At 43.2% G+C, this 27822-nt stretch overlaps 1 protein-coding gene across 1 annotated transcript in view; it reads left to right on the forward strand.

The window, feature by feature from the left end:
* PDS5A (PDS5 cohesin associated factor A) overlaps positions 1-27822 on the forward strand; it is a gene marked incomplete in the record, with an annotated part of 91432 nt that overhangs the window by 61574 nt on the left and 2036 nt on the right. The window contains 14 exon segments of the mRNA XM_014584445.2: positions 462-622; positions 1847-1970; positions 2760-2918; positions 5979-6047; positions 8417-8553; positions 10166-10289; positions 10606-10810; positions 11273-11387; positions 13418-13550; positions 14596-14715; positions 18413-18475; positions 19148-19293; positions 21336-21444; positions 24231-24580. Coding sequence (XP_014439931.1) covers positions 462-622; positions 1847-1970; positions 2760-2918; positions 5979-6047; positions 8417-8553; positions 10166-10289; positions 10606-10810; positions 11273-11387; positions 13418-13550; positions 14596-14715; positions 18413-18475; positions 19148-19293; positions 21336-21444; positions 24231-24580 — 2015 coding nt within the window.

The following is a 27822-nucleotide window of genomic DNA, read 5'->3' on the forward strand; positions in this document are numbered from 1 at the left end:
TATATGTATGTATGTATGTATGTATGTATGTATGTATGTATGTATGTATATTAGACCAAAGAGGGACACAGAGACAATGAAAACAAGCCGCCGGGTCCGGGACTCAAACCACGGTTGACCATGTGGAAGTCCAGCGCCCTTTACCACGACGCCACCTGCTGGCCCCGAGGGTTTTTTTTAAAAGCATATTTTAAGTAGCAGAATAGACTAAGGTGAAGACAACAGGGCGAAGGGTGGGTATCAGCTGTCGTGAAGGACGTCTCTGAGAGCGACTTAACAGTATTCCTATTAATGCCTCATTAGCCTCGACTAAGTGCAAAGGAGACTGGGAGACGTAATCTCTCCCGGGCAGGTAACATGTATGACCCAGGTCTTCACACTTTATGTATTGTGGGACATGCCTTCACTTTTACTGGATTAATACATCGTCTGTACTCCTAAAGCCACGTCTGTCCCTCTAGGTCCTGTCTTTCACACATCCTACCTCGTTCCACTCTTCGGAAACATATGAGTCCCTGTTACAGTGCCTACGAATGGAAGATGACAAGGTAGCAGAAGCTGCTATCCAAATTTTTAGAAATACAGGCCACAAAATAGAAACCGACCTTCCCCAGATACGATCGTGAGTATGTTTTCTCTCATGGTAAATCGTTTCTAAATGTGGGAGCCATAGGATCATGGTTTCGTGTGGGAGACGAGAAAAGCACGCTGTACATGGACCCTGCATTCCCGTACCAGCCCTTCGTGTCGTCTGTCCTGTGCCTTACCCCTCTCTGGCTTATGAGGCAGAGGAACAAACTGAAACTGTTTGAAACGAACTTATTTTAAGATGTTAATATCACCAGGGACCAGCAGATGGCTTGGTTAAAGTGCTGGATCCCGCATGGCTGTGTGGTTCAAGTCCCAGACCTGGCTTGACCAGCACGCCTGGCATGTGTGCGTGCGTGCCCAAAATCCTGAGCGGAGAATGAAGGAGAAGGGATTGCAGCATGGCCATCCCTCTGGGGGTGATTTCTTACTTTCCCTCTCTGTCTGGTGAGCACACTTACCTATGGCAGAAATTTAAAAAAAAAAATAAAAAGATCACATTAATACAGTATTGATGATTTGTATATCATTCTAATCTGTGTTCTTTTTTCTCACTAATCGGTTTATAAATTCATAAAATTTAGAAAGTAGCTACCACCTTGCTGTACCACCAGAGAAAAGGAGAAGTAGTGTTCTTCACAAGTATGGGGTTGCCAAGTTGCAGGTGCTTAAGGCAGCTGGACCTCTCATACCCAGCTGGGTGGTCCCACCCTACGGCTTGAAAAAGACAGCAGGCACATGTGTTTACATGCTCAGAAATCTTAAGAGGAAAATGGAAGAGAAGGGATTGTGGTGAGGTCATTACTCTGGCGGGTGCTTTTTCTCTTTCTTTCTCTCTGTCTGTCCAGTAAGCACATGTGCACTCTAACAAACAAACAAAATGATTAAATATAAGTATTATATTCATTATAATATTTTGGGCATGCATGCACACATGCTCAGCATGTTTTCCAAGCCACTGGATGTGGGGTGCAAAATACACAGCCAAGTGGGATCCCTCCGTCTGCCTACCACAGAAGTATCTACCTGGCCCCAGTAACCTCTTTATTAAGGCATTGCATTTTTTTGTTTCATACTTGGAGACAGAGAAGTAGCTTTAAATATTTCTGTCGATGAGATCGTTGTTAAGGGAGGTTTCTCCACTAGCATATATGTCAATAGGGACAGTAGGAAATCACCAAAAGAATACTTGTAGTTTATGGGCGAAAATAATAAAAGCGATTTCTTTTTCCTTCATTCCTTCCTTCCTTTTCTGTAGGACCTTAATACCCATTTTACATCAAAAAGCAAAGCGGGGTACTCCACACCAAGCAAAACAGGCTGTCCACTGTATACACGCCATATTCACCAACAAAGAAGTCCAGCTCGCACAGATCTTTGAGGTATGTGTAATACATAGGATGTGCTTATGCTGGTCTTTTTATTTTCAGTTCTGTGATTTGATGAAAATGGAAGCTAGGGTTTTTTTGTTTTGTTTCACTTTGGTTTTTTTTTAGTAGTCCTGTCATGGAATATGAATTTCTTGGGTGCAGGAATTCTATCGGTTTTGCTTTAACACTATTCCCAGCCTTTAGATCAGGTTCTGTGTTTGTATTACAGCATTTTACTTCATTTGAGCCTTATTGGCTCGGTGGTCTGTGGATTCTCAGACAGTATTGATACCTTTGAACGGTGGCTTAAAGTATGTGGCAGCTCTGCCTGACGGTTGACCAGTCTCCCTTTCTGTGTGATCCTTGGCTCGATCCAACTGCTAGCAGCGCAGCTGTATCATCATGAATTGCAGATAATAAGAACAGAAACCAGCGCACCCTTAATTTTTCATGATTCAAGGTCGCCCAAAAGGTCCCCACCGCTAGGAAATCCACCAACATAGTGAACCTGTTGCAGACAGATTGAAAATAATGTTGATTCGATGAAGCAGAACTGTTCTTGTTCCTACTTCTATTTTCTTTTTGAACTTTTTTTTTTTAACATTCAATCTTGTTAAATTATGATCAATGAATTGAGACTGAATGTTTACTGTGGTTGAAGTTAGATACTTACAATCATATTATTGAAATGCTGGTATGGGCGTCATAGATTCAGAAGGACTCAGGAGAATTTACTATTTCCTTAGAATGTCTAGACATTCATGAAACAAACTGGTCATTTTGTCTGTTCTGTTTTTACAGCCACTCAGCAGGAGTCTGAATGCGGACGTACCGGAGCAGCTTATAACTCCGTTAGTCTCACTGGGCCACATTTCAATGCTAGCCCCAGATCAGTTTGCCTCCCCTATGAAATCTGTAGTAGCAAACTTCATTGTGAAAGACCTACTGATGAATGACAGGGTAAGTTTCTCATTTAATAGAATTTAGAATAAAGGGACTAAAGCCTACTTACATTCTGATCACAGGAATATCTTTTCTGTTTCTCGCTGTACTTTTCTTTTCCTTTTAAATTATTTTATATTGACTCTCCTTATTTATTTATTAGATTTACAAATAACTTCTTGACTTCTGTAGTTATCACTGGAATTTAACTTTGTAAAATGTACTCCAGGGCATGCGTGCTTGCCAAGGCGAGAGGGAAAGTGAGAAATCACCCCCGAGGGATGAGCGCACTGCAGTCCCTTCTCCCCCACTCTCTCGAGATTTTGGTCATGCACACACACACCTATCATGTCGTTGAGCTGCTGGGTCTGGGATTGGAACCGCACAGCTGGCCATGTGGGCTCCAACCACTTTAACCACCAATCCACCTGGCTGGCTCAGAACTTAGTTTAAAAATGAAATTGGAGGGGCAATCACTTATGGTGGTATCCTTGACTTGACTAATATGCTATGCATGCATGCTTTGAAAAACCTTACTATATAGGGAACCAGCAGTTAGTGTAATGGCTATGTCGCTGGACTCCCACGTAGTCGACTGTGGTTCGTGTCCCGGACCCGGTGGCTTAAAAAAACTCACGCTGGGCGCGTGTGCGTGCATGCCCAAGATCCCGAGAGGAGAATGGAGGAGAAGGGATTGCGGCATGGCCATCCCCCCGGAGGGTGATTTCTCACTTTCTGTCTCTCTCTGTCTGGCGAGCGCACACGCCCTGTAGCAAAAACCTCTCCAAAAAAAAAAAAAAAAAAACCTTACTGTATATAATAAAGATGTTTAATGATTCATTTTATTCTTTAAGTAGAGGTCTGAAAAGATGCTATAAAGTTTGAATAAAAAGACACCTACAGACTGACCCAGAAAAACAAAAACAAAAAAAAGCAAATACTCAAGGACCAGCCCACAGCCTTGTGGTTAAGGTGGCTGGATCCCACGTGGCTGACTCCATGATTCAGATCCAGTTGTGACAGTCAAATGTCATCATCCTGATCTTGAAAGATACTGGCTTTTTTCTGAGTGCTGGACTTTTGATTTTATCAAACATTGTCAAGAATATAAGTGTACTTAAATTTGGTTAGTTTTTTTGGAATGTATTAGGTCATTCGGAAAGTCGTGACATTTTTCTATGCCGAAATGCATCATGACTTTCCCAAAGACCCAATAAAATTGTTGTTTTGTTTCTTTGTTTTTAAAGAGATTTTTACCATAGGGATGTCTGTGTGCTAGAGAGAAAGACAGAGATGGAAAGCAAGAAATCATCCCCCAGCAGGGATGTCTACTCCACATTCCCTTCTCCATTCTCTTTTCAGGATTTGGGGACACACACACACACACACACACACACACACACACACCTACACCTGGCGTGAGTTTCAAGCTTCTAGGTCTGGGATTTAAACCACAGTCGGCCATGTGGGAGTCCAGCAACATAACTCCTGTGACATCTGCTGGTCCCTCTATTGTACTTTTGGCACAAGATTTATGTATTCTATTTCAGACTTAAAGTTGTGTGTTACCTCTGGGTTGAAACTCAGGAATGTAGACTGAAAATGTTCCCCAGTGATTTCTAAAACACATCCTGATTCTGTGTCATTACTTTACCAAATGGATATGAATTAAAGATTGTTGAATGGAGACAAACCATTCTTATGTGCTGAATCATCAGGAATTATTTTGAATTCACTGTTAACTTACAAATCTAACTTAACCCAAATCTTACCCTAACCTTTTCTGTGATCCAAGAACGTGAAAAAGAAAGACCCTTGTCTGCCCTGCCCCACCCGCCACCTTAACTGTAATGTTGAGAGATGAGCCGGCCTGAGTAACTTCCGGCTGGATAATAGCCCACCCTATGGCTAGCCTACATTTTACCTACCTGTCCCTGCTGATGGGCCTTAGTTTTTTCTACCTGTTGGCCGTTGTGAATACTACTTCCTTGGATATCAAGTCCTTGTTCTCTGATCTTTTGAGTATATACCTAGGAGTAAAATTCAAGGGTCACATCGTCATCCTGTGTGGACCTTCTGAGGAACCACCAGACCCCTTTCCACACTAGCTTTACCATTTTTCACTTCCACCATCAATGCATGCGGGTTCCAGTTTCTGTGTACCCTTGCCAACACTTGCTGTTTTCCTTTTTCGGTGGTACTCACACTGCTGGGTGCAAGGCGGTAATTGTTGTGATTTTTATTTGCATTTCCCTAATGGATAATGATGTCGAAGGTCATTTTTGATGTGCTTACTAGCCATGTATATATTTCCCTTGCTTCTGGATATTAAACCTTCGTCAGAAATTTGTCAAATTCAAGATCATGATTCTTTCTTACATCGTCTTCTAAATGTCTTGTAGTTTTAGTTTTTAAGTTAATACTTTTGTGTCTATTCTTGCTTTTTTTTATGTACGGCGTAACAGTTCAGCTTCATTCTTTTGCTTGTGGAGGTCCAGTTTTTCCAGCACCATTCGTCAAAGAGACTTTTTCCCTTAAGATTGATCTCAGCACCCTTGTCAAATACGAAGTGACTATAGGTGCAAGGGTGCTCTAGGTTCTTTACTTTATTCTTTTCATCTACATGTTTACCCTTGTTTTTCTATCTCAGTTACGGTAGGTAATAGTGAGGTCGAAATGTGGGAAAATGTCTTCCACTTTGTTCTTCTCCAAGCTCTACTTGGTGACTTTGCTGTAGATGTCCCAGACTCTACATTGCTCAGCATAAAAAAAGTAATCAACAAAAACCTTAAAAATTCTCTTTCTTGAGACCAACAGGTGGCGTGGCGGTTAAGGGCACTGGACTCCCACATGTCCGACCACAGTTTGAGTCCTTGACCTGTGGCTTGCTTTCTCGCTTTCCCTCTCTCTGTCTTTCTCACTCTGTCTGTCTCTGGTCATCCCCCCCGCCCCCTCCCCCGGGGGGAATGGCCACACCGCAATCCCTTTTCCTCCATTCTCTCGGAAATATTTAAAAATAATAATAACGTTAAATAAAATAATTCTTTCTAAAAACTAAATATATTCAATTATCTATAGTCAACAGGTGAGAAAAATGGGAAATTATGGTCTCCAGATGAAGAGGTCTCCCCTGAAGTACTTGCAAAGGTAAATTTGTATAGATCTTGATCATCTTTTTCTTGAAAAACGGAATGCTTCGGGGCCAGCAAGTTGTGTGGTGCTTAAGGTGCTGGACACAGCCACATGGCCAACCACAGTTTGAGTCCTGGATCTGGTTACTTGCTTTCTCACTGTCCTTCTCTCTCTGATCAAGTGAAAATAGATGAATGTGTTTTTAAAAAAAAAGGAATTTTTATAGTATCTAATTAGAAAAAATAAAGTTAATATGCCCTTTTTTGAGGGGGGTGGGAGTGGTTTTTGCTATAGGGCATGTGCGCTCACCTGAGAGAGAGAGCCAGACAGACAGACAGTGAGAAATCACCCCCCCCCAGGGGGGGGGGGGATGGCCACACCGCAATCCCTTTTCCTCCATTCTCTCGGGATCTTGGGGACGCACGCTTACTCGCCCGGTGTGAGTTTTAAGCCACCAGGTCGGGACTCGAACCACTGTTGATGACATGGGAGTCCAGCGACATAGCCATTATGCCAACTCCTGGTCCCCCAGCACTTATTTTTAATGACTATAATCAGTACAGTTTAACTAGTTATTTTTTAAATCATATATTTTCTTTTGTTGTTCTTAATCATTATTTATGTATTTAATTCCATTTGTTGTTATTATTTTTCAATTTGACCAGAGAGAGAGAGAGGGAAAGCACGCAAGGAAGCCACCAGGTCAGTAACTGGAACTGTGGTAGGCCCTGTGGGAAGCCTGCACTTTTGACCCCCATGCCACCTGCCAGACACCAAAATCGTGTATCTTCAAATAATTATGCAATCTTGAACATACGTTTAAGTGTGAAAAGTCTGAGTCCTGGAGCCAGAACTCGAACAAGTTGTGTGCCATACTGAAAGGTCTCACCTGTTGGAAGTAAGAGTACCTCCCACAGAGCCCACAGGTGACATCACGTTTAAGGCGCTAAATTTTCGCTAGGTCTACCGTGGTGTGGTACCAGACCGAAACTCATGCCAGCGCCATCAACTTCTCACCAGACACGTGTGCGTATGTGCCCCAAATCCATAGAGAATGGAGGAGAAAGGGCTGCAGCAAGGCCATCCCCAGGAAATTTCTCGCTTTCTGTCTCCCTGTCTCTGGTCACACATGCCTCCTATAGGAGAAGAAAATCTCCCTCTTCTTCATCTGGGAGATTAAAGAAAGTAAAGGCACTCCTCAGTTAATGAAAGATTTCTGTTCCTACGACTAGGACATTAAGTGAACTTGTCAATAAGGAGCTTAAAGGCAGGTGTCCCAGGTATGCTGTGGCACCATACGGTATGTCCTTGTAAAAATGTCATGTGGCAATGACCAGCAGGTGCTGTAATGGTTACATCACTGGATTCCCACATAGTTGACCATGGTTCAAGTCCCAGACCCTGTGACTTAAAAGTCACACTGGGTGTGTGTGTGTATGAATGTCCGTGTCCAGGATCCCAGGAAGAGAATAGAGGGGAAGGGATTACACTATGACCATCCCCCTCAAGGGTGATTTCTTGTTTTCTGTCACTCCAGTGAGCACATGCACCCAATAACAAAAATCTGTCTTTTAAAAAAAAGTATATATACGTGTGTGTGTGTGTGTGTGTGTACATACATATATATACATGGTCACACACACGTATCCTGTGGCTCCACACTAGAATAATGTCGTTCTAGCCATACAGAGAGCCTACGTTATTTAAGCTCCAGAAAAACCACCCGATACAGCCCAATAATATAAATCTGGTATAATCATTTTGACTTACTTTGAATACTATTATGGGTATACCATAAAGTACACATTTATAAACAAAATACACAGCCTTGCATGTTGGCAGACATTTCATGGAGTAAATACCGACTGTGGGAATGACACAGAGACTGAGAAAGGGGCTTCCCCTGGCTTGAGACCTGGTCATAAGACCCAGAGGTTTTTAAACAGGTTAGCCATTACGGGAGGAGGAGGGGCTGCCATGCTCGTGCGGCCCTGGAGCAGGGCCTGGGCAGATTTAACACAGATTACATTTTAATTCCTGTTGTCACTGTTCTTATAGACTTGTTTAATAAGGCATGCCAGGGGCCAGCAGGTGGTGTGGTGGATAAGGGTGCGCGACTCGCACATGGTTGACCACAGTTCAAGTCGACACCTGGCGGCTTGTTTTCTCACTTTCTCTCTCTTTCTCTCTCCTTTCCGCTCCTTCTCTCCCTCCCTCTGTGGTCAAATTAAAATGAATAATGTTGAATAAAATAATTCTTTTTTAAAAAATAAGACATGCCAGCTGATGATCTCTTTGATCTAATTAACAAAATTGATCTCCCCTTTAATTAGAATTATAATTAATTATATTATTTCTTTTTTCGAAATAATAATGTTTTGCAGGTACAGGCGATTAAGCTTCTGGTAAGATGGTTGCTGGGGATGAAGAACAATCAGTCTAAATCTGCCAATTCAACTCTCCGGTTATTGTCGGCAATGCTGGTCAGTGAGGGCGACCTCACCGAGCAAAAGAGGATCAGGTGAGGGTTTTTTTCCCTATTCAGTTTTCATACCTCAAAAATTTTGGTTGAGTTTACCTACGTTACACTGTGTAATGGCACCACCTGCTTTGGGGTGAAATCTTATGTACTTAGTTGGAGTTTATATCTCTTATACTGTTTACATTTTAATAATGCTCAAAAATTTTTTTAAAGAATTATTTAATTTTATTCATTGTCATTTTATTTTTTAAGTTGACCAGAGAGAGACAGAAGGAAAGTGAGAAACCAAGCCGCCAGTTCTGGGACCCAAACCGCGATCAGCTGTACGAGTCTAGCCAGCCCAACCACCGTGCTACCCACCAGCCCCTGTTCTTTAAACTTTTAATGAGTGAAGTGAACTTTTTCAGTAATTTTAATTGTAATCTCTATAGTCTAACATTATAGATAGCATCAACATTTCGGTTAATTAAAAAATATTTTGTTAAAATCCTGATCTTCGCAAAATATTGCAAAAGCATTACAACAAAAACAGACAAGACCACTCCTTGCCTTGAAGGAACTTACCATGTTCTTACCTAATTGAACACGTAGAGTGAATTGAGTACCATCCGAGGAATAAAAACCTCAGTGATGGGACCTACAGGTGGCATCAACGTTGTTTCGTTGCTGGAGGTCGGAGTCCCCGAACTGGCAACTTGAAGTCACGCTGGGTTGGTGTATGTGTGTGCCCAAAATACCAAGAGAAGAATGGAGACGGGATTACAGCGTGGCCCTCTTAAGAAAATAGTAATATCATTGATAAGTTCAGCCTCAGTGCTGCAGGTGTTCGCTGTTGAACTGCAGTGCTGGAAGCCCGTAGCTGACTGTGGGCTCGCAACATGGCCATTCCCTCTGAGGGGGTGATTTCTCACTTTCTGTCTCTCTGCCGAGCGCACGCACCCTATAGCAAAAACCTCTCCAAAAAAATAAATCAATAAAACTATGGACTGGGTGGGAGTGCCAAGCCCTCATCTGTTCTCTTTGCAAATGTCATTCTGCAAAAGGAAGCAAACTCCAGGGGCTAGTACCTAGACAGAGGCTGGCTTCTACCTTTGTCTTCTCCTTGAAGGGAGAGGTAGTACCTTTTCCCTCCTAACGGTGCCTCACCATTTCATGAGGCACGTATAGGATCACGCTAGCCTCCTGCTACATACGTATTATGCATAGAAGTCCTGGATTAAATAGATTTCAATGGTGATAGGTGATTTTTAATTTTTGTGTGTGTGTGTGTGTGTGTGTTTTTTTTAATCAACTTTTCTAAAATGAATACTCATTCCCCGTCATTCAGAAGTACTGTTCTGCTATATGTGGCTCTTCACAGCATTTAGGTTAGTTAACTTGCGGAAGTTCCTTGGCTATGTTAGAGGGCGTCACAGGATAAAGAGGAATAAAGGCAGTTTATTATCCGAAAGGCACAGTGATTTAAGCCTTTCTTTTCTTTCCTTGCACTGAGTTCGTGAACTCCACGTAGCTTTCCTGTATTTACACATGATGTCAGTTTAAGAATAAGTGATCCCCTCCGAATGACCTTATACTCAAAGAGGGCTCAAAGCGTTTTTCGTGAATGATAATGGTTATAGGAAATGTTTATTTCTTTTTTGTTTGTTTATAGTAAATCTGATATGTCTCGCTTGCGATTAGCTGCTGGTAGTGCCATAATGAAGCTTGCTCAGGAGCCTTGCTACCACGAAATTATTACCCCAGAACAATTTCAGCTCTGTGCGCTTGTTATTAATGTAAGTAGCACCCTCGTTTTTGTCCATTACTTATCTTCAAAGTCAAACGCATTTACTTTATGTGGTTGCACATCCATTTATTAGATGAACAAATGCACAAGAAGAATTGCTCTTATTACCTATTGAGACATTTTGCACACATTCATTTATCTCCCAATATACTTACCATGTCTTTAAAAATAAAAGTACTAAAAATGCCTGAACTGTTCCTTGTATTTAAATATTTGCCATTAAAAAATCTAAAATAGGAGGTCTCGCCATTGTTTCGAAGCTGCTGGAATTTTACGTGAGTACTTGTGGTCTTGTGCTGCTGCAGGATGAGTGTTACCAAGTGAGGCAGATATTCGCCCAGAAGCTGCACAAGGCGCTGGTGAAGCTCCTGCTCCCGTTGGAGTACATGGCCATCTTTGCCTTGTGTGCCAAAGACCCTGTCAAGGAGCGGAGGGCGCACGCTCGGCAGTGCCTGCTGAAGAACATCAGCATCCGCCGGGAGTACATCAAGCAGAACCCCATGGCCACCGGTGAGTGGGCCCGCGCTCCCCGAGTGCACGGCTGCGTGCCGGCGCCAGCTCGCAGGGGTTCTATTACAGTTAGTAACAGAGCTGGGGTTTTACAGAGCGCGGCCATTATGGTTAGGAGGGACTCGACACCGAAGTGCCGTTTTCCGAGTCCTCTTTACACTGCGTACGACGTGGACAGCTGCACTTTACTCCCAGGGTCGGCCGTGTGGTGCGAGTTAAACGTACTGATCAGATGTCAGAGCAGGTCGTTGTTTGTAACTTTGTCACACACCTGCTGGGTAAATCATTCTACAATTTTGGCTTTATCCTTTATCGTTCAACATTGAGATGAAAGCATTTTGTGTGTGGTGCCTCTAATTTAGAAGTAACTGAGGAAGAAATGGTTACTGAAGTTGTGAGAACTTGAACCTAGGAGAACATCTTCTGAGAGCTGCTTTTGTCGTTAATACTGTTTCCCTTTAGAGAAGTTGCTCTCACTGCTGCCTGAGTATGTAGTCCCGTACATGATCCACCTGCTAGCCCACGATCCAGATTTCACCAGATCCCAAGATGTCGATCAGCTTCGTGACATCAAAGAGTAAGTGACGTTGCTCTCCCAGAATGTAAACATATTTTTACTTTACCAAAGGATACTTTTTTCCTGTTACTTTTGCTATGAAAATAACCTTTATTTATTGTAAATTCTACACATTGTTCCCATTCAACAAGTTCTTATTGGTTATTTTCTTTGTTTCCTGTTTGTAGGTAATTCTGTAAGTCTATAAAATAGGTTAGTTTGGCTATTTCCATTTTTGTTATTTGTTTATTTTTAGAGAGATTTTTGTCATAAGGCGTGTACACTTGCCGGAGAGACAGAAAGCAAGAAATCTTTCCGTAGCGGGGATGGCCACGCTGCAATCCCTTCTCCTCTATTCTCCTCTCAGGATCTTGGGCACGCACACATGTATGAGCTTCCAGCCTCCAGGTCCAAGACACAAACCCTAGTCAGCCATGTGGGAGTCCAGCAGTGTGACCCTTACTCTATCTGTGGCCCCCATTACATCAGTTTGATATGCTAGGCAATTTAGAAAGCCATGTAATAAAAAATTCCCTCCTTAAAACTAAATTTTTCTCCTCACTGCCGAAGATAATACCTTGAAAATATGCACACAGGAGACAGTAAGTGGGATCGTGGTTAAGGTACTGAGTTCAAATGTCCTGGATGGCAGTTTGAATCCGAGACCCAGCAGCTGAGTCCCAGGCATAGCGCCTGGTGTGTGTGTGTGTGTGTGTGTGTGTGTGTGTGTGTGTGAGTCAAATCCCAAGAGGAATGAAGGAGAAGGGATTCCAGCATGGCCACTCCTCCTGGGGGTTGATTTCTCTATTGTCTTTCTCTGGCAAGAACATGCACCTTATAGTAAAAATCTTTCTCTCAAAAAAAGCATCCATTTGCTCTTGCCAGAGACACAGAGAGAGAGAGAGAGAGAAATCACCCCCAGAGCATGTGGCCACACCACAATCCTTCTCCTCTTGGGGTTTTGGCACACATGACACGTGCCTGGTGTGTTTCAAGCTGCTGGTCAAGGGCTCGAACCGCCGCTGGCCACGTGGCAGTCCAGCTCCTTAACCACTACACCACCTGCCAGCCCCAATAAGTAATTCTTGTTTGAGTAGTCTTTCAAAGCATTACGTTGAATATAGGCAAAGCAGTACACATAGGTTACCGACAGTTTCTCCCTTGCTGATGGGGTGCGTAGTAGACTGATTACCTGGAAACCATCTTGGGGGTTTATTAAAACAGGCTCCACCCCAGAGTTGTCGATTTGATCACCCCCATATTTGTGAGTCACCGTGACTTAGAAATCAAAGTGTTTTCTTTGGAGAATTTGTGTTAAATGAGTATCTAGTGACAAGTAGAAAGCGGACCAGCACTTTGAGCTGTGACTGTAGATGAAAGCCTGGTTCCCGCACGCCTCAGCCTCTCAGTGCATGCAGTTCGGGCTTGTCCCTGGACAGAAAGGAGGAGCGATCACAGACCTTATGTATTGCTCTAGAGTAGTCGGGGGTGCCTTGTGAATCACTTAAAAATGGCAGGCGTGTGGTGGTTAGGGCACTGGACTCCCCATATAACTGACCGTGGTTCTAGTCTCAGATCAGCAGCGTCAAAATTATTTGTGTGCATGCCTAGAATCCTGAGAGGAGAATGTAAAGGCCTGGCCATCCCCCAGGGAATGATCTCTCACTTTCCCTTTCTGTCCCTCTCCCATGGCAGAAACCTAAAAAAGGGGGGGGGGGGAGAAGAAGCCAGAATGCCAGTTCTCTGCTGTATCTGATCTGCTCCTCATTGCAAGGTGCTACGATACTTTAAATCGTCTAAACATTCATTGGATACCTGTAGTGTGAGCTGGGGGTGCTTTATGAAGCCGTTAGGACTCCTCGTGTTAAGCTATGCTTTCATTTTTCATATTTTTATTTGAATGAGATATTAACAGGATAATATATCTCTGAGTAATTAGATTTCAGGTTGTTTTGTTTACTCGTTTTTTTTACCTTGTTACGTGTAGACAGTAGGACTTCCAGTAAGCATCTACACTTGCACTGAGTCTTTTTGGTACGTTTCTCACTTAGGTGCCTGTGGTTCATGCTTGAAGTGTTAATGACGAAGAACGAGAACAACAGCCATGCCTTTATGAAGAAGATGGCAGAGAACATCAAGCTAACCCGAGATGCCCAGTCTCCAGATGAATCCAAGACAAATGAGGTACGATGAGTCGCAGGTCGGCAGGGGTTAAGATGTGCAGAACCACGCCCCATTTGTTTTTCCTGACGATTACAAAATAATTTTGATTGTAGAATGTTTCTAAAAATACATTTATAGCAATTGTTACTGCATTCCACTCATTACATATACATTTTATGATGTGGGCAATCTCTTAATACTCTAAAACAGAAGTTAAGATTTCTGCAGAGGGAGGCTGGCAGGTGACACTGTCGTTGAGAAAACCTGGAATGACACATGGGCGACCATGGTTCAATTCCTGGACCTGGCAACTTGCTTTCTCACTTTCTCTCTCTCTCCCTCTCCAGGCAAATTTAAATGAACTGTTAAATAAAATAATTCTTTAAAAAAAAAATACTTCTGAAAAGTTAAGAGTAACAGTAAGAACTGTTAAAATTTACAACTATTCTACCTTATCACCTTTTGGTAAGAATTACAAAAAAATAGATATTCATTTTGTGTTCTTTCTTTGGTTGATTGGTTTATTATTTTTGATGTACATGTAGGATTCTAGTTAAATTAAGGTAGAAAGAGCTTTCCTTTTCTAAGAATTTATTTAATCTCGAGGCCATCAGGTGGAATGGTGATTAAGGGCACTGGACCTCCCGCATGGCCAACCATGGCTTAAGTCCCAGACCTGGCGGCTTGCTTTCTCACTGTCTCACTCTGGTCAAATTTAAATAAGTTAAAGAAAATCATTCTATTTTAAAAATTATTCAATTTTTCTTTTCTAATTTGATCAGAGAGAGAGAGAAAGAGGGGAGGGTTGTGAGAAAGCAAGCTGCCAGCTCTGGGACTCAAACCTTGATCAGCCACATGAGGTTCCAGCACCCTTAACCACCACCTCACCTGCTGGCCTTGAGAGGTTTTTCTTTAAAAACAATAGAATGGAAATATAAAACGTTCAAGGAATAAATTATAACCTCATATCCTCCATTAACTGAAATTTATACTTTTGGTGCAGCTGATACTTGAAAATATTTTGCAATACTAAAGTCATTTATAATCTTTCTTTTGTGTTCCCTAGAAACTTTATACAGTATGCGATGTGGCTCTCTGTGTTATAAATAGTAAAAGTGCTTTGTGCAATGCAGATTCACCAAAGGACCCAGTCCTCCCAATGAAATTCTTCACACAACCCGAAAAGGTAATTCTCTTTTCCTCTTCTTGCTAGCACAGTAAACTGGTTTCAATTTCAGTTACCATATCAAACCAAGTAAAAAGTATTGGGTTGTCTTGGGTACACAATGAAAAATACCTTTGTGTTTACTGAGCAATAGGAGATTGTCTTCCAAAGCGCTGCACATTCTCATTCACACCCGAGAGGGAAAATATAAATCAAGCTTCTCATTGTTCTTTTGTTTCTTCTGGATATTTTGGTCTAAGAGGAGTTTTTGGATTTTTTTAAATTATTTTGAGCTCGTCTTTTTGTAAGTTTTTGCCATAGGGCACGCGCACTTTTAGAAGATAGAAGGGAGAAAGTGAAGAGTCACCCCAACCTGCCCCTCGGGATGGCCACGCTGGAACCCCTTCTCCCTTCTGTTTTTGGTACTTTGGACGCATGCGTGCACTCTCCTTGTGTAATTTTCTTTCTTTCTTTCTTTCTTTTTTTTTTTTTTTTTAGGAGGTTTTTGTTTTAGGGTGCACACTCTCCCAGGAGAAGTGCAGGGAGAGGCAGACACAGAGGGGATGCCAACATGATGACTTGCAGTATAGTCAGTGTTGGTGATTTTTAAAAGTCATTATGGAGACTGAATAATTTTTTTTCAAAAAAAAATTTTTTTGAAATCCCAAACTAAGTTTTTGTAGCTAATTTGGATTTTTTTTAAAAGTTTTTGTTTTTTCTAAAAAAAAATAATTACTATTATTTTATTGAACTTTATTTATTTATTTATTTATTTTGATCAGAGAACGAGAAAGCAAGTCACCAGGTCCAGGATGTTGACCACAGTCAGTCACACGGGAATCCAGCACCCTTAACCACCCTGCCACTTGCCAGCCCCCGTTTTTTTAGAAGTTTTAAAAAATATCTTTTATTGGGGTCCAACAGGTGGCATAACAGTTAAGGTCCTGGACTCCCATGTGGCCAACCACAGATTGAGTCCTGAATGTGTCAGCTTGAAGGTCATGTCAGGGGCAGGCATGCGTGCCTGCCCAGGATCCTCACAGGAGAATGGGGAAGGGGTGCAGCAGGGCCCTTGCCATACCCTGCCCCACCCTCCGCCCAGGGAACGCTCTTTCTCTCTCCCTCTCCCTCTCTCTTTCTCTTTGTCTCTCTCTGGGAAGCACATATACCCTCTAGCAAATTGGGGGGGGGGAAATATATATATATATATATGTGGAGAGAGAGAGGGACATACATATACATACATACATATATACATGGATCCGTATGTACATACATATATTGAGGCCAACAGGTGGTGTGGTGGTTTAGGCACTGGACTCCCACATGGGTAACTGTGGTTTGAGTCCTGGACCTGACGTCTTGCTTTTTCACTTTTCCCCACCTTTGTCTTGCTCTGGTGTGTGCACATGCCCTGTATCAAATTTTTAAATAATAATGATAAATAAAATCAGTACATATAATACTTAAAATTAATTCTTCTATTTATTCCTTGCTATTAGGTGATATTTTTTTTCAAAATTTGTTCAACTTTCCTGTGATTTGTTTAAAAAAAGAAAATTTAGGGGACCAGTATGTGGCATAATGGTTATGTCACTGGACTCCCAGGTAGTTGACTTTGTTTCGAGTCCCAGACCTGGTGATTTAAAACTCAGGCCGGGTGCATGTGCACACCTGCCCAAGAACAGAATGGAGAAGAAAGGATTGCGGCATGGCCACCTCCCCGGAGGAGTGATTTTTCACTCTCTCTCTCTCACTTTCTCTCTCTCACTCTCTCTCTCTTTCTGGTGAGTACATGTACCCTATAGCAAAAATCTCTCTTAAAATAAGTTGGATAAACTATACCATTAAAAAGATGTTTGTGTATTTTAACACCTATAAATACGCCTTAGAGCAATAACCCCTTTAGAGTAATCTGGAAAAAATATTCCAGGACAAGGAACTTACTTACTTTACTCTTTACCAGTTGGTTCAGTATTACAGATTTACTGTGACTTGCTTTTCTTCTTTTTTAGAGAGGTTTTTGCTGTGGGCAGGTGTGCTCACATGAGAAATAAAGAGGCAGAAAGCAAGAAATCACCCTTCAGGGGGATGGCCACAGTGCAATCCCTTATCCTCTAGGGATTTGGGGCACGCATGTACATGGACTCAGCATGAGTTTTAAGCCACTGGGTCCACGATTCCAACCGTGGTCAACTACATGGGAGTCCCATGACGTAACCGTCATGCCATCTTCTGGTCCAACTTGCTTTTCTTTCTTTTTAAATTAGTATTTTACGTAAATTTACTTATGTTTGTATTTATTTCAATTCGATCAGAGAGAGACAGGACAGGGGTGGAGGGGGGCAGGGGCATGAGAAAGCAAGCTGCCAGGTCCACATTTTGAACCATGGTCAGCCAGATGGGAGTCCAGCACGCCACCTGATGGCCGCCAAGTTGCTTTTCTTGTTAGTGATAATAAGAATTGCTCTCTAATCGAATCTGCTGGCCTTTATTAAATATTCTTATATGAACTTTTACATTTAAATTTACCTTTTTTAAAGTTCATGTTTCAAATTTATTGTTTTTTGTTTTTTGTTTTTTTTTTTTTTTGGAGAGGTTTTCGCTATAGGGCGCGTGCGCTCGCCAGACAGACAGAGACATAGAGACAAAAAGCGAGAAATCACACCCCCCCCCAGAGGATATGGTCACACCGCAGTCCCTGCTCCTCCATTCTCCTCTTGGGATCTTGGGCACGCACGCACATGCGCCCAGTGTGAGATTTAAGCCACCGGGTCCGAGACGCGAACCGCGGTCAACTACGTGGGAGTCCAGCGACATAGCCATTACGCTAACTGCTGGTTCCCTCAAATTTATTGTTTTCAATCAGAGCCAGAGCCAGAGCGACTTGCACCTTGCTCTCCTCCTGGCCTTAGCCCAGTCCCACTCGTGCGCCAGGCCAGTCCTGCACAGGGAGGTCCTGGGAGGGAGCCCAGTTCTGTTGGTGTGGAGAGCCAGGTGCACTAATGCCTTGCCGCTGTGTGGCCCTATGTGCGACCCTCTTACTCTGGACCCAAGGCCATCACGACTGGCATAGTACCAAAATAGAATCTCTACATTGGTGATGCCATCATCAAAAATTAAGTTGCAGGACCGGCAGGTGGTGTGGGGGTTAAGGGCTAACTCTTTTTTTTAAAAAAGTTGCTATTTGTCACTACACCTAATGATCTCAACTTTTTTATTTCCCCCTTTATTCCTTTTTTAAAAATAACTACTTATTCTCTCTATTTCTCTCTCTCTCTCTCTCTTTAAATTTGCTATAGGGCACGTACTCGCCATAGAGAGAGTGAGACAGCAAGATGCCAGGTCCTGCACTCAAATCATGGTCGCCAAGTGGGAGTTTAGCACCTTAACCACCACTCCATCAGCTGCTCCCCAGCCCCCTATTTTCTTTGGAGAGAACGTGCACACACTTGAGAGAGAGATGATCCCCTTCCACAAGCTTCGGTCATGCCACACCCCCTTCTTCCCAGCCTCAAGCCTGTCAGACCCTTGGCACATTGGGTTATGTCGTGGGTGTGAGTGATTTGGTTGAAAGCTAGAGTCACGGTCCGGCTCTTTATTTCATGAGTTGACATATATTTAACATAAACGTAACTGTTGTTATAAGGCGCAATGCCTCAAAGGTCTTATTTGGATAATAAAAATATGAACGTTCATTATTTTCTATTTTTAATAGGATTTCTCTAATGACAAGAGTTACATTTCAGAAGAGACGAGAGTGCTTCTGTTAACGGGAAAGGTATGATGTGCTCGATAATTCTGAGCTCTGCATTCCAGAACTCTGACAACTGCTCTCCCCAGAAGGGGCCTTGCAGCGTCTCCCCAGGATGGTTTTCCCAGAGTTGGCGGACCCGTGTTTGCCGCACCCGCAGAGGCCTTCTCTCGCACTTTGTCTCGCCATGAAGGACCGATAAGCTTTGACTTGGTTACGATACACAAAGCAGATTCTCCTATGACGCAGTGATCTTAGATATAGAAGTTACAGAAAAATAATGTTGAAGTACTAATAATTGTTATATTCTATAAAACTAATGATACCTCTGAAAGAGCAAGGGAAATGGCATTTTTGGCAAGGTTTGTAAGTGTCACTATGTACATCCAACAGCTGCTTCCTAAGACCTGTAATTCTGTATCTCACTGTTACGAGAGCTCTTCGTATTTTGATTAATAAGGAATAGTAAATATTGCCTAGTTACCAAGTACAGAAAATGTTTATGGATGTTAACTGTATTAAGTCAGCCGGACATACCTTACAGCATTAGAATTTCTAAGAAACTTAGGGTTTCGCTTTCCAAGATAACAGACACCCCGAGTCCAGACTAAACAGTGTCTTTTACCTGTGTCTGACTTCATGTGTGTTTCTTCAGTAAAGTATAAAATAACGCGTGTACCTTGTGTGTGTGGATTTCAGCCAAAGCCTACTGGAGTGCTCGGGGCAGTGAACAAGCCTTTATCGGCAACAGGAAGGAAGCCTTACGTTAGAACCGCGGGCGCTGAGACTGGAAGCAGTATTAACGTGAACGCAGAGCTGAACCCGTCCGCCGGCAACCGAGCAAGGCAATTCTCTTTCTCCCATTGTTTTTGTTCCTATCACTCACTCTTTGTTTATCTTTTAACTTATTCATAAATCACTATAGTATAAACAGTTTTGGGTACAGAGTAATACTGATGAATTTTAGTATTCTTAATGATGACAAATAGCATCCTATCCATTTTAAAACCATGTAGCATTCTATGTGTACTGAAAAGTTAGGGACCAAGGGCTGGCTGGTGCCATGGTGGGTAGGGCTTCTGAATCCCCTGTGGCCAGCAACATGGTTCAAGTCCAGGTCCCAGACCCAGCAGCTTAAAACACTCCAGGCATGAGTGCTTGTGTGCGTGTCCAGAATCCCAAAGGGAGGACACATGGAGGAATAAGGATTGCAGCATGGCCACATCTCATTGGGGGGGGTCATTTCTCACTTTCTCTACACCCCCACTCACTCCATCCACTTCCAGGTACAATTTTAAAAGAAAAAAAGAAAATTGGGGGGGGGGGTAAGAATTTGTAATGTATTATAACTAGTTTATGTGGAAATAAGTTTATTTGATAAGTAAGAAGGTTTATACAAAAACTTATGACAATATAATCCATTTAAATAAGGTTTTCTAATTTTCATCTCAAATTAGTATAGTATGAGTTAAGATAACTTCGTTGTAACATTTTCAACTCGTAGTAAATGCTGACACAAACATTAAAAATGTTTGGCACTCTGAGATTTTCCACTGGGCCTTACTCTTACTAACTTTAAGTATTGATTTTTTCTTTTCTTTTCTTATTTTGGAGAGGTTTTTGCTATAGGGCGCATGCACTTGCCAGAAATACAGAGAAAGACAGAAAGTGAGAAATCACCCCCCAGGGAGGATGGCCATGCCGCAATCCCTTCTCCTCTCGGGATCATGGGCATGCACACACATGTGCCAGGCCTAAGTTTAAGCCACCGGGTCTGGGACTCGAACCGTGCAGTCGACTACATGGGAGCCCAGCGACATAGCCATTACGCCAACTGCTGGTCCCAATAGTGATGTTTTGAAAGGTTTTCTTCTTGCACATGAAATCTTCACAGTAAATTTAACCAGTGCTGTTTTTCCATTCTTGGTTTTTGGTTTTTATTTATTTATCTTTAAGTATTTGCTGTAAACGTGCTTGCGCCTAGTGAGGACTGACTGATACAGGGAAGTCACACCTGTATGAAGAACGACCATGCCACAGTCCCACACACACACAAGCTCCACATCCGGGACTCGAACCTCCCAGTCAGCCATATGGGATCTAGCTGCCCTAACTCCGTGCCGTCTGCTGGCTCTAACCATCAGCGTTTTTTGTTTGGTTGTTCGTTTTTGGTATAGGGCACGTGCGCTCTCCAGAGAAAGTGAGAAATCACCACCCTCAGGGGATGACCACACCACAGTCCCCTCACCATTCTCCTTTTGGGATTTGGGCATGCATGGACACGTGCCCAGCCTGAGTTTCAAGCTACTGGGTCCAGGTCTCAAACCACGGTTGACTACATGAGAGTCCAGCAACATAATCATGCATGTTACCCACTGTGTCACCTGCTGGCCCCACTGGTGGTGTTTGTTTATTAAAATCATTTTAGCAGTAAAACTTCAAAATATAACATGCATTAACACGGAACTGTGGTTTAAGAAGACAATAAGCGCTTGAAAACTCCCCACGTGACTTCTTCCCCTTATAGTCCCCTCCCTGAAAAACATCAAGAACGCTGGAAGTAATTATACTCTAGCACGATCTGTCATTTTATTTTTGTTTTAGGGTTTTCTACCCCCCATGAGATAATGCTTGGAATAAATATTTATTTCTTGGCGGTTTGTCAGGTGGTTGTAGGCAGCCCTTTCTGTCTTACTTTGTTAAAGTTGAACAGAAGTCGGTAGCGGGTCTACCAGAGTAATCCTGTGACCGCCAAGATTGGCATGGTGCTGTCGGCTTCCCGGAGGGAGGTCCCACACTCGCCTGACCTCTCCTTAGTGGCGCAGACAGTGTGGTCACCCTTGTACACGTGTGTGAGACCAAGAGGCCTTGCTTTACTCTTCCACAGGGAGCAGAGTTCAGAGACAGCAGAAACGGGAGTCAGTGAAAATGAAGAGAACCCCGTGAGGATTATTTCTGTCACACCTGTGAAAAATACTGACCCAGTAAAGAATAAGGTACGTCTTTAAATTTAGCAAGTGGCTTTTTCTATGAAGATTCTCATTACAGTAATATCTATTTTCCCCTCTTTGCAATGCTTACTGTGCTCCCACTGCCCGGGATGATTCTGCCCACACCACCCCTCTGTACAAGAGTTCATGCGGATAACCCCGAATGGAGTCTTTCTCCAATACTTCCCGCCCTAGCACCATGACACAGTATGAACTGAGAGTTTTAAGGTCTTAGTGTCGGTCAGCCAGGTGGTATGGTTGTTAATACGCTAGGCTCCCACGTGGCCGACACAATTCAAGTCTGGGCCTGGTGACCTTTGCTCACTCACTCGCACGTGCTCTCTGTATCTCTCTCTCCCTTCGGTCAAACTCAAGAAGAATAGGAATAATAATACATTTTTTTTATTTTTTGTAGAGGTTTTTGCTATAGGGTACGTGTGCGTCCCAGAAAGACAGAGAGACAGAAAGTGAGAAATCGCCCTCCCCGGGGGATGGTCACGCCGCAATCCCTTCTCCTCCATTCTCCTCTCGGGATCTTGGGCACACACACACACACGCACCCGGCGTGAGTTTAAGCCACCGGATCCAGGACTCGAACCACGGTCATCTACATGGGAGTTCAGCAACATAGCCATTATGCTAACTACTGGTCCCACATTTTAAATTTTTTAAAAACAACACACATTTGCTTTTTTTTTTTTTAAGTTTTTTTTTAAATTATTTTATTTAACTTTATTTATTTATTCTAATTTGACCAGGGAGGGACAGAGAGACAGAGAGCAAGGAAGTGAGCCGCTAGGTCCAGGACTCAAACCTCAGTCAGCCATGTGGGAGTCCAGCACACTTAAACACCCTGCCACCTGCTGGCCCCAGTGTCTGCTTCTTTTAATATCTATTTAATTTTACTTATTTTTCTTTTTCAGTTTCACCAGAGAGAGAGAGAGTGAGTGAGCAAGCCACTGTGTCCGGAACTCTAACCGTGGTCAGCCATGTGGAAGTCCAGCACCATAACCACCGTGCTGCTTGCTGGCCCTTTGTCTTTTTTGTTTAAAATTATATATTTGATTTTATTTGTTGTTATTATTTATTTTTTAACTTATCCAGAGACATAGAGAAGGGAAAATTAAGAAATCTAACCCCCAGGTCTGGGAATTGAACCATGGTCCACGGTTTGGGAGTCCAGCACCTCAACCACCAGACTACCTGCTGGCCCCACATTTCTGATGTCTTAATACATGCTAAATACTTTAGAGAGTGGAAAAAGGAAAATGTTAGGGGCCAGCAGTTGTCGCAATGAGTATGTCGCTGGACTCCCATGTAATCGACCACGGTTTGAGTCCCAGACCCAGTGGCTTTAACTCAGGCCGGGCACATGTGTGTGCGTGCCCAAGATTCCAAGAGGAGAATGGAGGAGAAGAGATTGCAGCGTAGCCATCCCCCCTGGGGGGTGATTTCTCGCTTTCTTTCTCTCTGTCTCTCTCTCTCTGGCGAGCGCATGCGCCTGATAGTGAAAACCTCTCCAATAAAAAAAAGAGAAAGGATTGAGAAAAAAGTAGCAAGTTAACAAGAGATGCGATAAAAAGAGAAGGTTGAAAAAGGGATGAATGGAATGAGAAGTTCATGCCCAAAACTGCAGCTTCATAGTTCGATGCATCATGTAGAAAAAATAGGTCTTCTCTCTCACTCTCTGGCAAGCACACACCCTGTGGCAAAAAAAAAAAAAAGTACACTGAGTTACGAAAATACTCTTTGTTTTTTGTATTTGCTATACGGTGCATGCACTTGCCGGAGTGAGATAGAGAAAGTGAGAACTCACCCTCCAGGGCATGACCACACTGCACTCCCTCCTCCTCCATTCGTTGCTCAGGATTTTAGGCATGCACACATACATGTGCCCGCCATGTTTTTTAAGTCACCAGGTCCAGGACTCAAGCTGCACAGGCAGCCATATGAGATCCGCCACCTGAACCTCCTCACTAGGAGCTGTCCCTGAAAGTACCCTTTAGAAAGAAAGAAATTTGGAGTATGCCATCAGTAAGGAGGCCATTTTTATTGAGAATGGGCATGACAATAGAACCGAGTAGGTTTTCTTAGTTTATGTGAACTATTATCTTGGTGTGTGTGTGTTTTTTTTTTCTTAAGATTTATTTATTTATTCATTCATTCATTCATTTTTTAATTTGACCAGAGAGTGACACAGAGAGAGGGGGAGGGGGCCGGGGGGAGTGAGAAAGCAAGACACTAGGTCTAGGACTTGAACCGTGGTCAGCCATGTGGGAGTGTCCAGTGCCTTAACCACCATGCCACCTGCTGGTCCCCGCGAACTATCTTTGCTTTTTAATAGGAATTTATTCAGCAGATTGCATGTGCCAAACAGCATGGTAGGCACCAGGCCCAGTTCTTTAAGGCACTCACCTGATAGGACATAAGCAATTAACTGGAAGCCCCCTGGAATCCCAACTCCTTTATAATATTTTCTTTTAGGGGTCAGCGGGTAGCATGGAAGCTAAGGTTCTGGATCCCACATGGCCAGCTGCACAGTTCAAGTCCCTGACCTGGCAGCTTGAAAATCACAGAAGGCACGTGTGTGTGCATGCCCAAAATCTTGAGAGGACGCTGGAGACGGGATTGCGGCATGGCCATCCCCCTGGTGGTGATTTCTTACTTCTCTCTCTCTCTGCTAATCTCTCTGGCGAGCACACACACCCTAGAGCAAAAAAATTTTTTTTCTAGTACAAATTATTGTTATTTAAGGAATTTGTGTTCATGAAGTTGTCTTCACTTTGTTTTAGGAGGTCAATTCTGATCAAGCTGCCCAGGGAAACATCAGCAGTGATCGAGGGAAGAAGAGAACCGTAACAGCGGCTGGTGCAGAGAACATCCAGCAGAAACCAGATGAGAAAACAGATGAGTCAGGGCCACCCACCCCTTCCAAAACCAAGAGAGGCCGCCGAGGGAAGCCGGAACCTCAGGGCAATGCAGCCAAAACCGATGACATAAACAAGCCCAGTAACAAGGGGAGGAAGAGGGTGGCTGGTCAGGAGAGCCCTGGAGGTTTAGAACCAGGAAATGCCAAAGCACCCAAGCTGCAAGACGGAGCCAAAAAGGCGGCACCAGCCGAGAGGCAGATTGACCTACAGAGGTGAGGCGTGGCTCTTCCCGGACGAGTTCGGGCGTGTCCTTTTACCCCTAGTCTGTGCTAATCACCAAACACGCAGCTGCTCTTGAGTTCCTAAGTAGGTTAAATGGCATTTTGGTTTTCTTTGGCTTAGAGCGAGGTTGTTGCTGTGGGCACATGTGCTCACCTGAGTGACAGAAAGCGAGAAATCACCCCCAGGCGGATGGCCATGCCGCAGTCCTTTCTCCTCCATTCTCTTCACAGGATTCTTGGCGCACACGCACGCACACACGCACACACGCCACTGGCTCTGGGACTGGAACCATGGTTGGCCATGTGGGAGTCAGCGATATAACTGGACACCATACGCAGGCCCCATGTCATTGGGGCCCATGTTATAACCTCCCAGTTCTGTTTATTAATTGCCGACTTTATTTTATTCATTATTCTTTGTAACGTGTTGGAGGGCATGTGCATGTACGAGAGAGAGAGAACGTGAAAAGGCAAGCCCAGTGTCTGTGACTTGAACTCTGGTCGGCCACGTGGTAGTCAGCACCTTAACCACCATGCCAGCTGCTGGCCCATAACCTCCCAGTTTTAAGCACCAATTTGAAGAAAGAGCTTCTTTCTCTCCTTTTCTTTCTATTTATTTATTTGGTTGCTTGGTTGGTTACTTTTTGTTTAGGATATGGTATTTTGATCTGTGCTTGTTGTTTTTAGAATTATTTATTTAATTTTATTTATGTATTTATTTCTTTGTTTTTTAATATGACCCCAGAGGAGTGGGCGGGGGCAATGAGAAAGCAAGCTTCCAGATCCAGGACTCAAACTGGGGCCAGCTGTGGCCAGCACCATAACCACCATGCCCCAGCATATCAGCAAGGAGAAATTACCTTTTACTTGGTTTCCTTCCCATGTGTTCATTGCATTTACATAACATAAAAGCTACTTTTGGGGCATAAAGTCTTGGAATGGAGTAAATTATTATGAAACTTGATCACGTATGTCTTATTCTATGAACTTACTCAGTTCTTTCCTTTTTTTTTTTTTTTTTCCTCCATTTCTGGCTGTTTCGATTTTGCTGTTGGGTTTGTGCACTCACTTGATGAGGTGACAAAGCATCTCCAATGACGGATGACACACCTCTGTCCCTTCTCCATTTTCCTCTTGGAATTTTGAGCATACATGTCTATATGCCTACCTGGTTTGTTTCCCAAGACCAGGTCTGGGACTTGAACCATGCAGTCAGCAATGTGGGATCAAGGCACCTTAACCAGCACACCACCAACTGACCCGTTATACTTAATTCTTTTTTTTCCCAACCCCCCTTTTTTTTTTTTTTTTTTTTTTTTTTTTTTTTTTTTTTTTTTTTTTTTTTTTTTTTAAGATTTTTGCTCTAGAGCATATATGCTTGCTGCAGAGACAGAGATAGAAAGTGAGAAATCACTCCTAGGGGGATGGCCTCGCTACACTCCCTTATCCTCTATTCTTCTTTTGGGATTTTGGGCACACATTCACTCACATCCGGCATGAGTTTTAAGCCACTGGGTCCAGGACTCAAACTGCAGTCAACTACATGGGAGTTCAGTGACAAAACCATTAGGCCATCTGCTGGTCCCCCGTTATAGTTCATTCTAATGTAGGTCAACAGTCTACCTCTTCCACACCTTCCCCAGTAAAACTTCAGCTAATCATTGAGCACTGTCAATCTGGTTTTCAGATTCTCCACGCTGTAACCTCCAGCAAAGGCCCAGAAAGTGGTTCCTTCTACACGTAGCCTATGCTCAGAGCTTCCTTCTGGACCCGTTTTCCTTGCAAACCTGCCTCCTCTAGGCCTGAGTTAGTTAACATCTGGGTTTCCTTTTTTAAGAGTGCAGTATAGGGGCCTGCAGGTGGTGTGGTGGTTACTGGTGCTGGGCTCCCGCATGGCCTACCAAGGTTCAAGTCCTAGACCTGGCAGCTTGCTTTCTCACTTTCTCTTGTTCTCTCTAGGCAAATTAAAACAAATAAAGTTAGATAAAATAATTCATTTAAAAGAGTGCAATATAGGAGCCGGCAGGTACCATGGTGCTTAAGGCACTGGAATCCCACAGCTCCCCACAGGTTAAGTCCAGGCCTGGAGGCTTGCTTTCTCACTCTCCCTCTCTCCAAGTCTCTCTTTTGTGCACCTATAGCAACATTTTAAAATAATAACAAAATTTAGTAATTCTTTTTTTAATATCAACCTTAAAAAATGCTGAGTATTTGAGTAAGCGCATTCAGAATATTTCTCTTACCACATCTCATGGCATCATCCGGAAGGCCAACCCTAGTCTGAGTAATGGTGAGTTCATTTTTCCTGACGTTTGGTTTCCATTACCAGCTAGTAACTGAATGCCAGTATCGGAGACAACCTTTACCTGAGTTTTCAGCTCACCTCTGGACCTCGACTAGAACACATATTTAACCTCCACCACCTCATCTTCGTTAGTAAGACTAGTTAATAGTCTTCCTCAGAAAATTATTGAGAAATGTATCGATAAAGCAAAGACCCTGCCTCAGACTCACGTGGTTCCCGGGATCAGCATGTCCCTCTCTAGGGAATCAGAGGGTGGGACTTTCTCCTGGCTTCTTTTTTTTTTTTTTTTAATGATTATTTAATTTAACTTTATTTATCTATTTGAATTTGACCAGAGAAGGACAGAGTGCGTGTGTGAGAGAGAGAGGAGAGAGAGAGAGAGAGAGAGAGAAAGCTGCCAGGTCCAGGACTCGAACCACGGTCAGCCACGTGGGAGTCCAGCACCCTCAACCACCAAGCCACCTGCTGGTCCCCCTGACTTCTTAACAGAATTAAACTAATTTTTCCTTCTCTTATTTACTTTATTTCTTAGTATACTAAAACGTCTGTGTTTACCCAGCCTAGGAGTCCGAACTTATTCGTTGCTTATAAATTCATCTTTCCGAGCCACTAGGTTGCATGGTGGTTAGGGTGCTGACTCCACAGTTTGAGTCTTGGCCTGGCGGCTTGGAAAACATACCAGGCATGTGTGTTTATGTATCCACATCCCCAAATGGAGGGACGAGAAGGGATTGTGTCATGGGCATCCTCCCTGGCAGGTGATTTCTTGCATGTGCGTGCGCTCTCCCTCCCTCTCCCTCCCTCTCCCTCCCTCTCCCTCTCCCTCTCTCTTTTCTCCGGCAAGCACATGTGCCTGTGGTGAAAATATCTCCCCCAAACTGTTTTTGAAGAATTATTTATTTACTCTTATTTATTCATTCATTTTCAC

The sequence above is a fragment of the Tupaia chinensis genome, unplaced genomic scaffold, assembly GCF_000334495.1.
Source record: "Tupaia chinensis unplaced genomic scaffold, TupChi_1.0 Scaffold146907_1, whole genome shotgun sequence".
In the NCBI taxonomy this organism is placed as follows: Eukaryota; Metazoa; Chordata; class Mammalia; order Scandentia; family Tupaiidae; genus Tupaia; species Tupaia belangeri.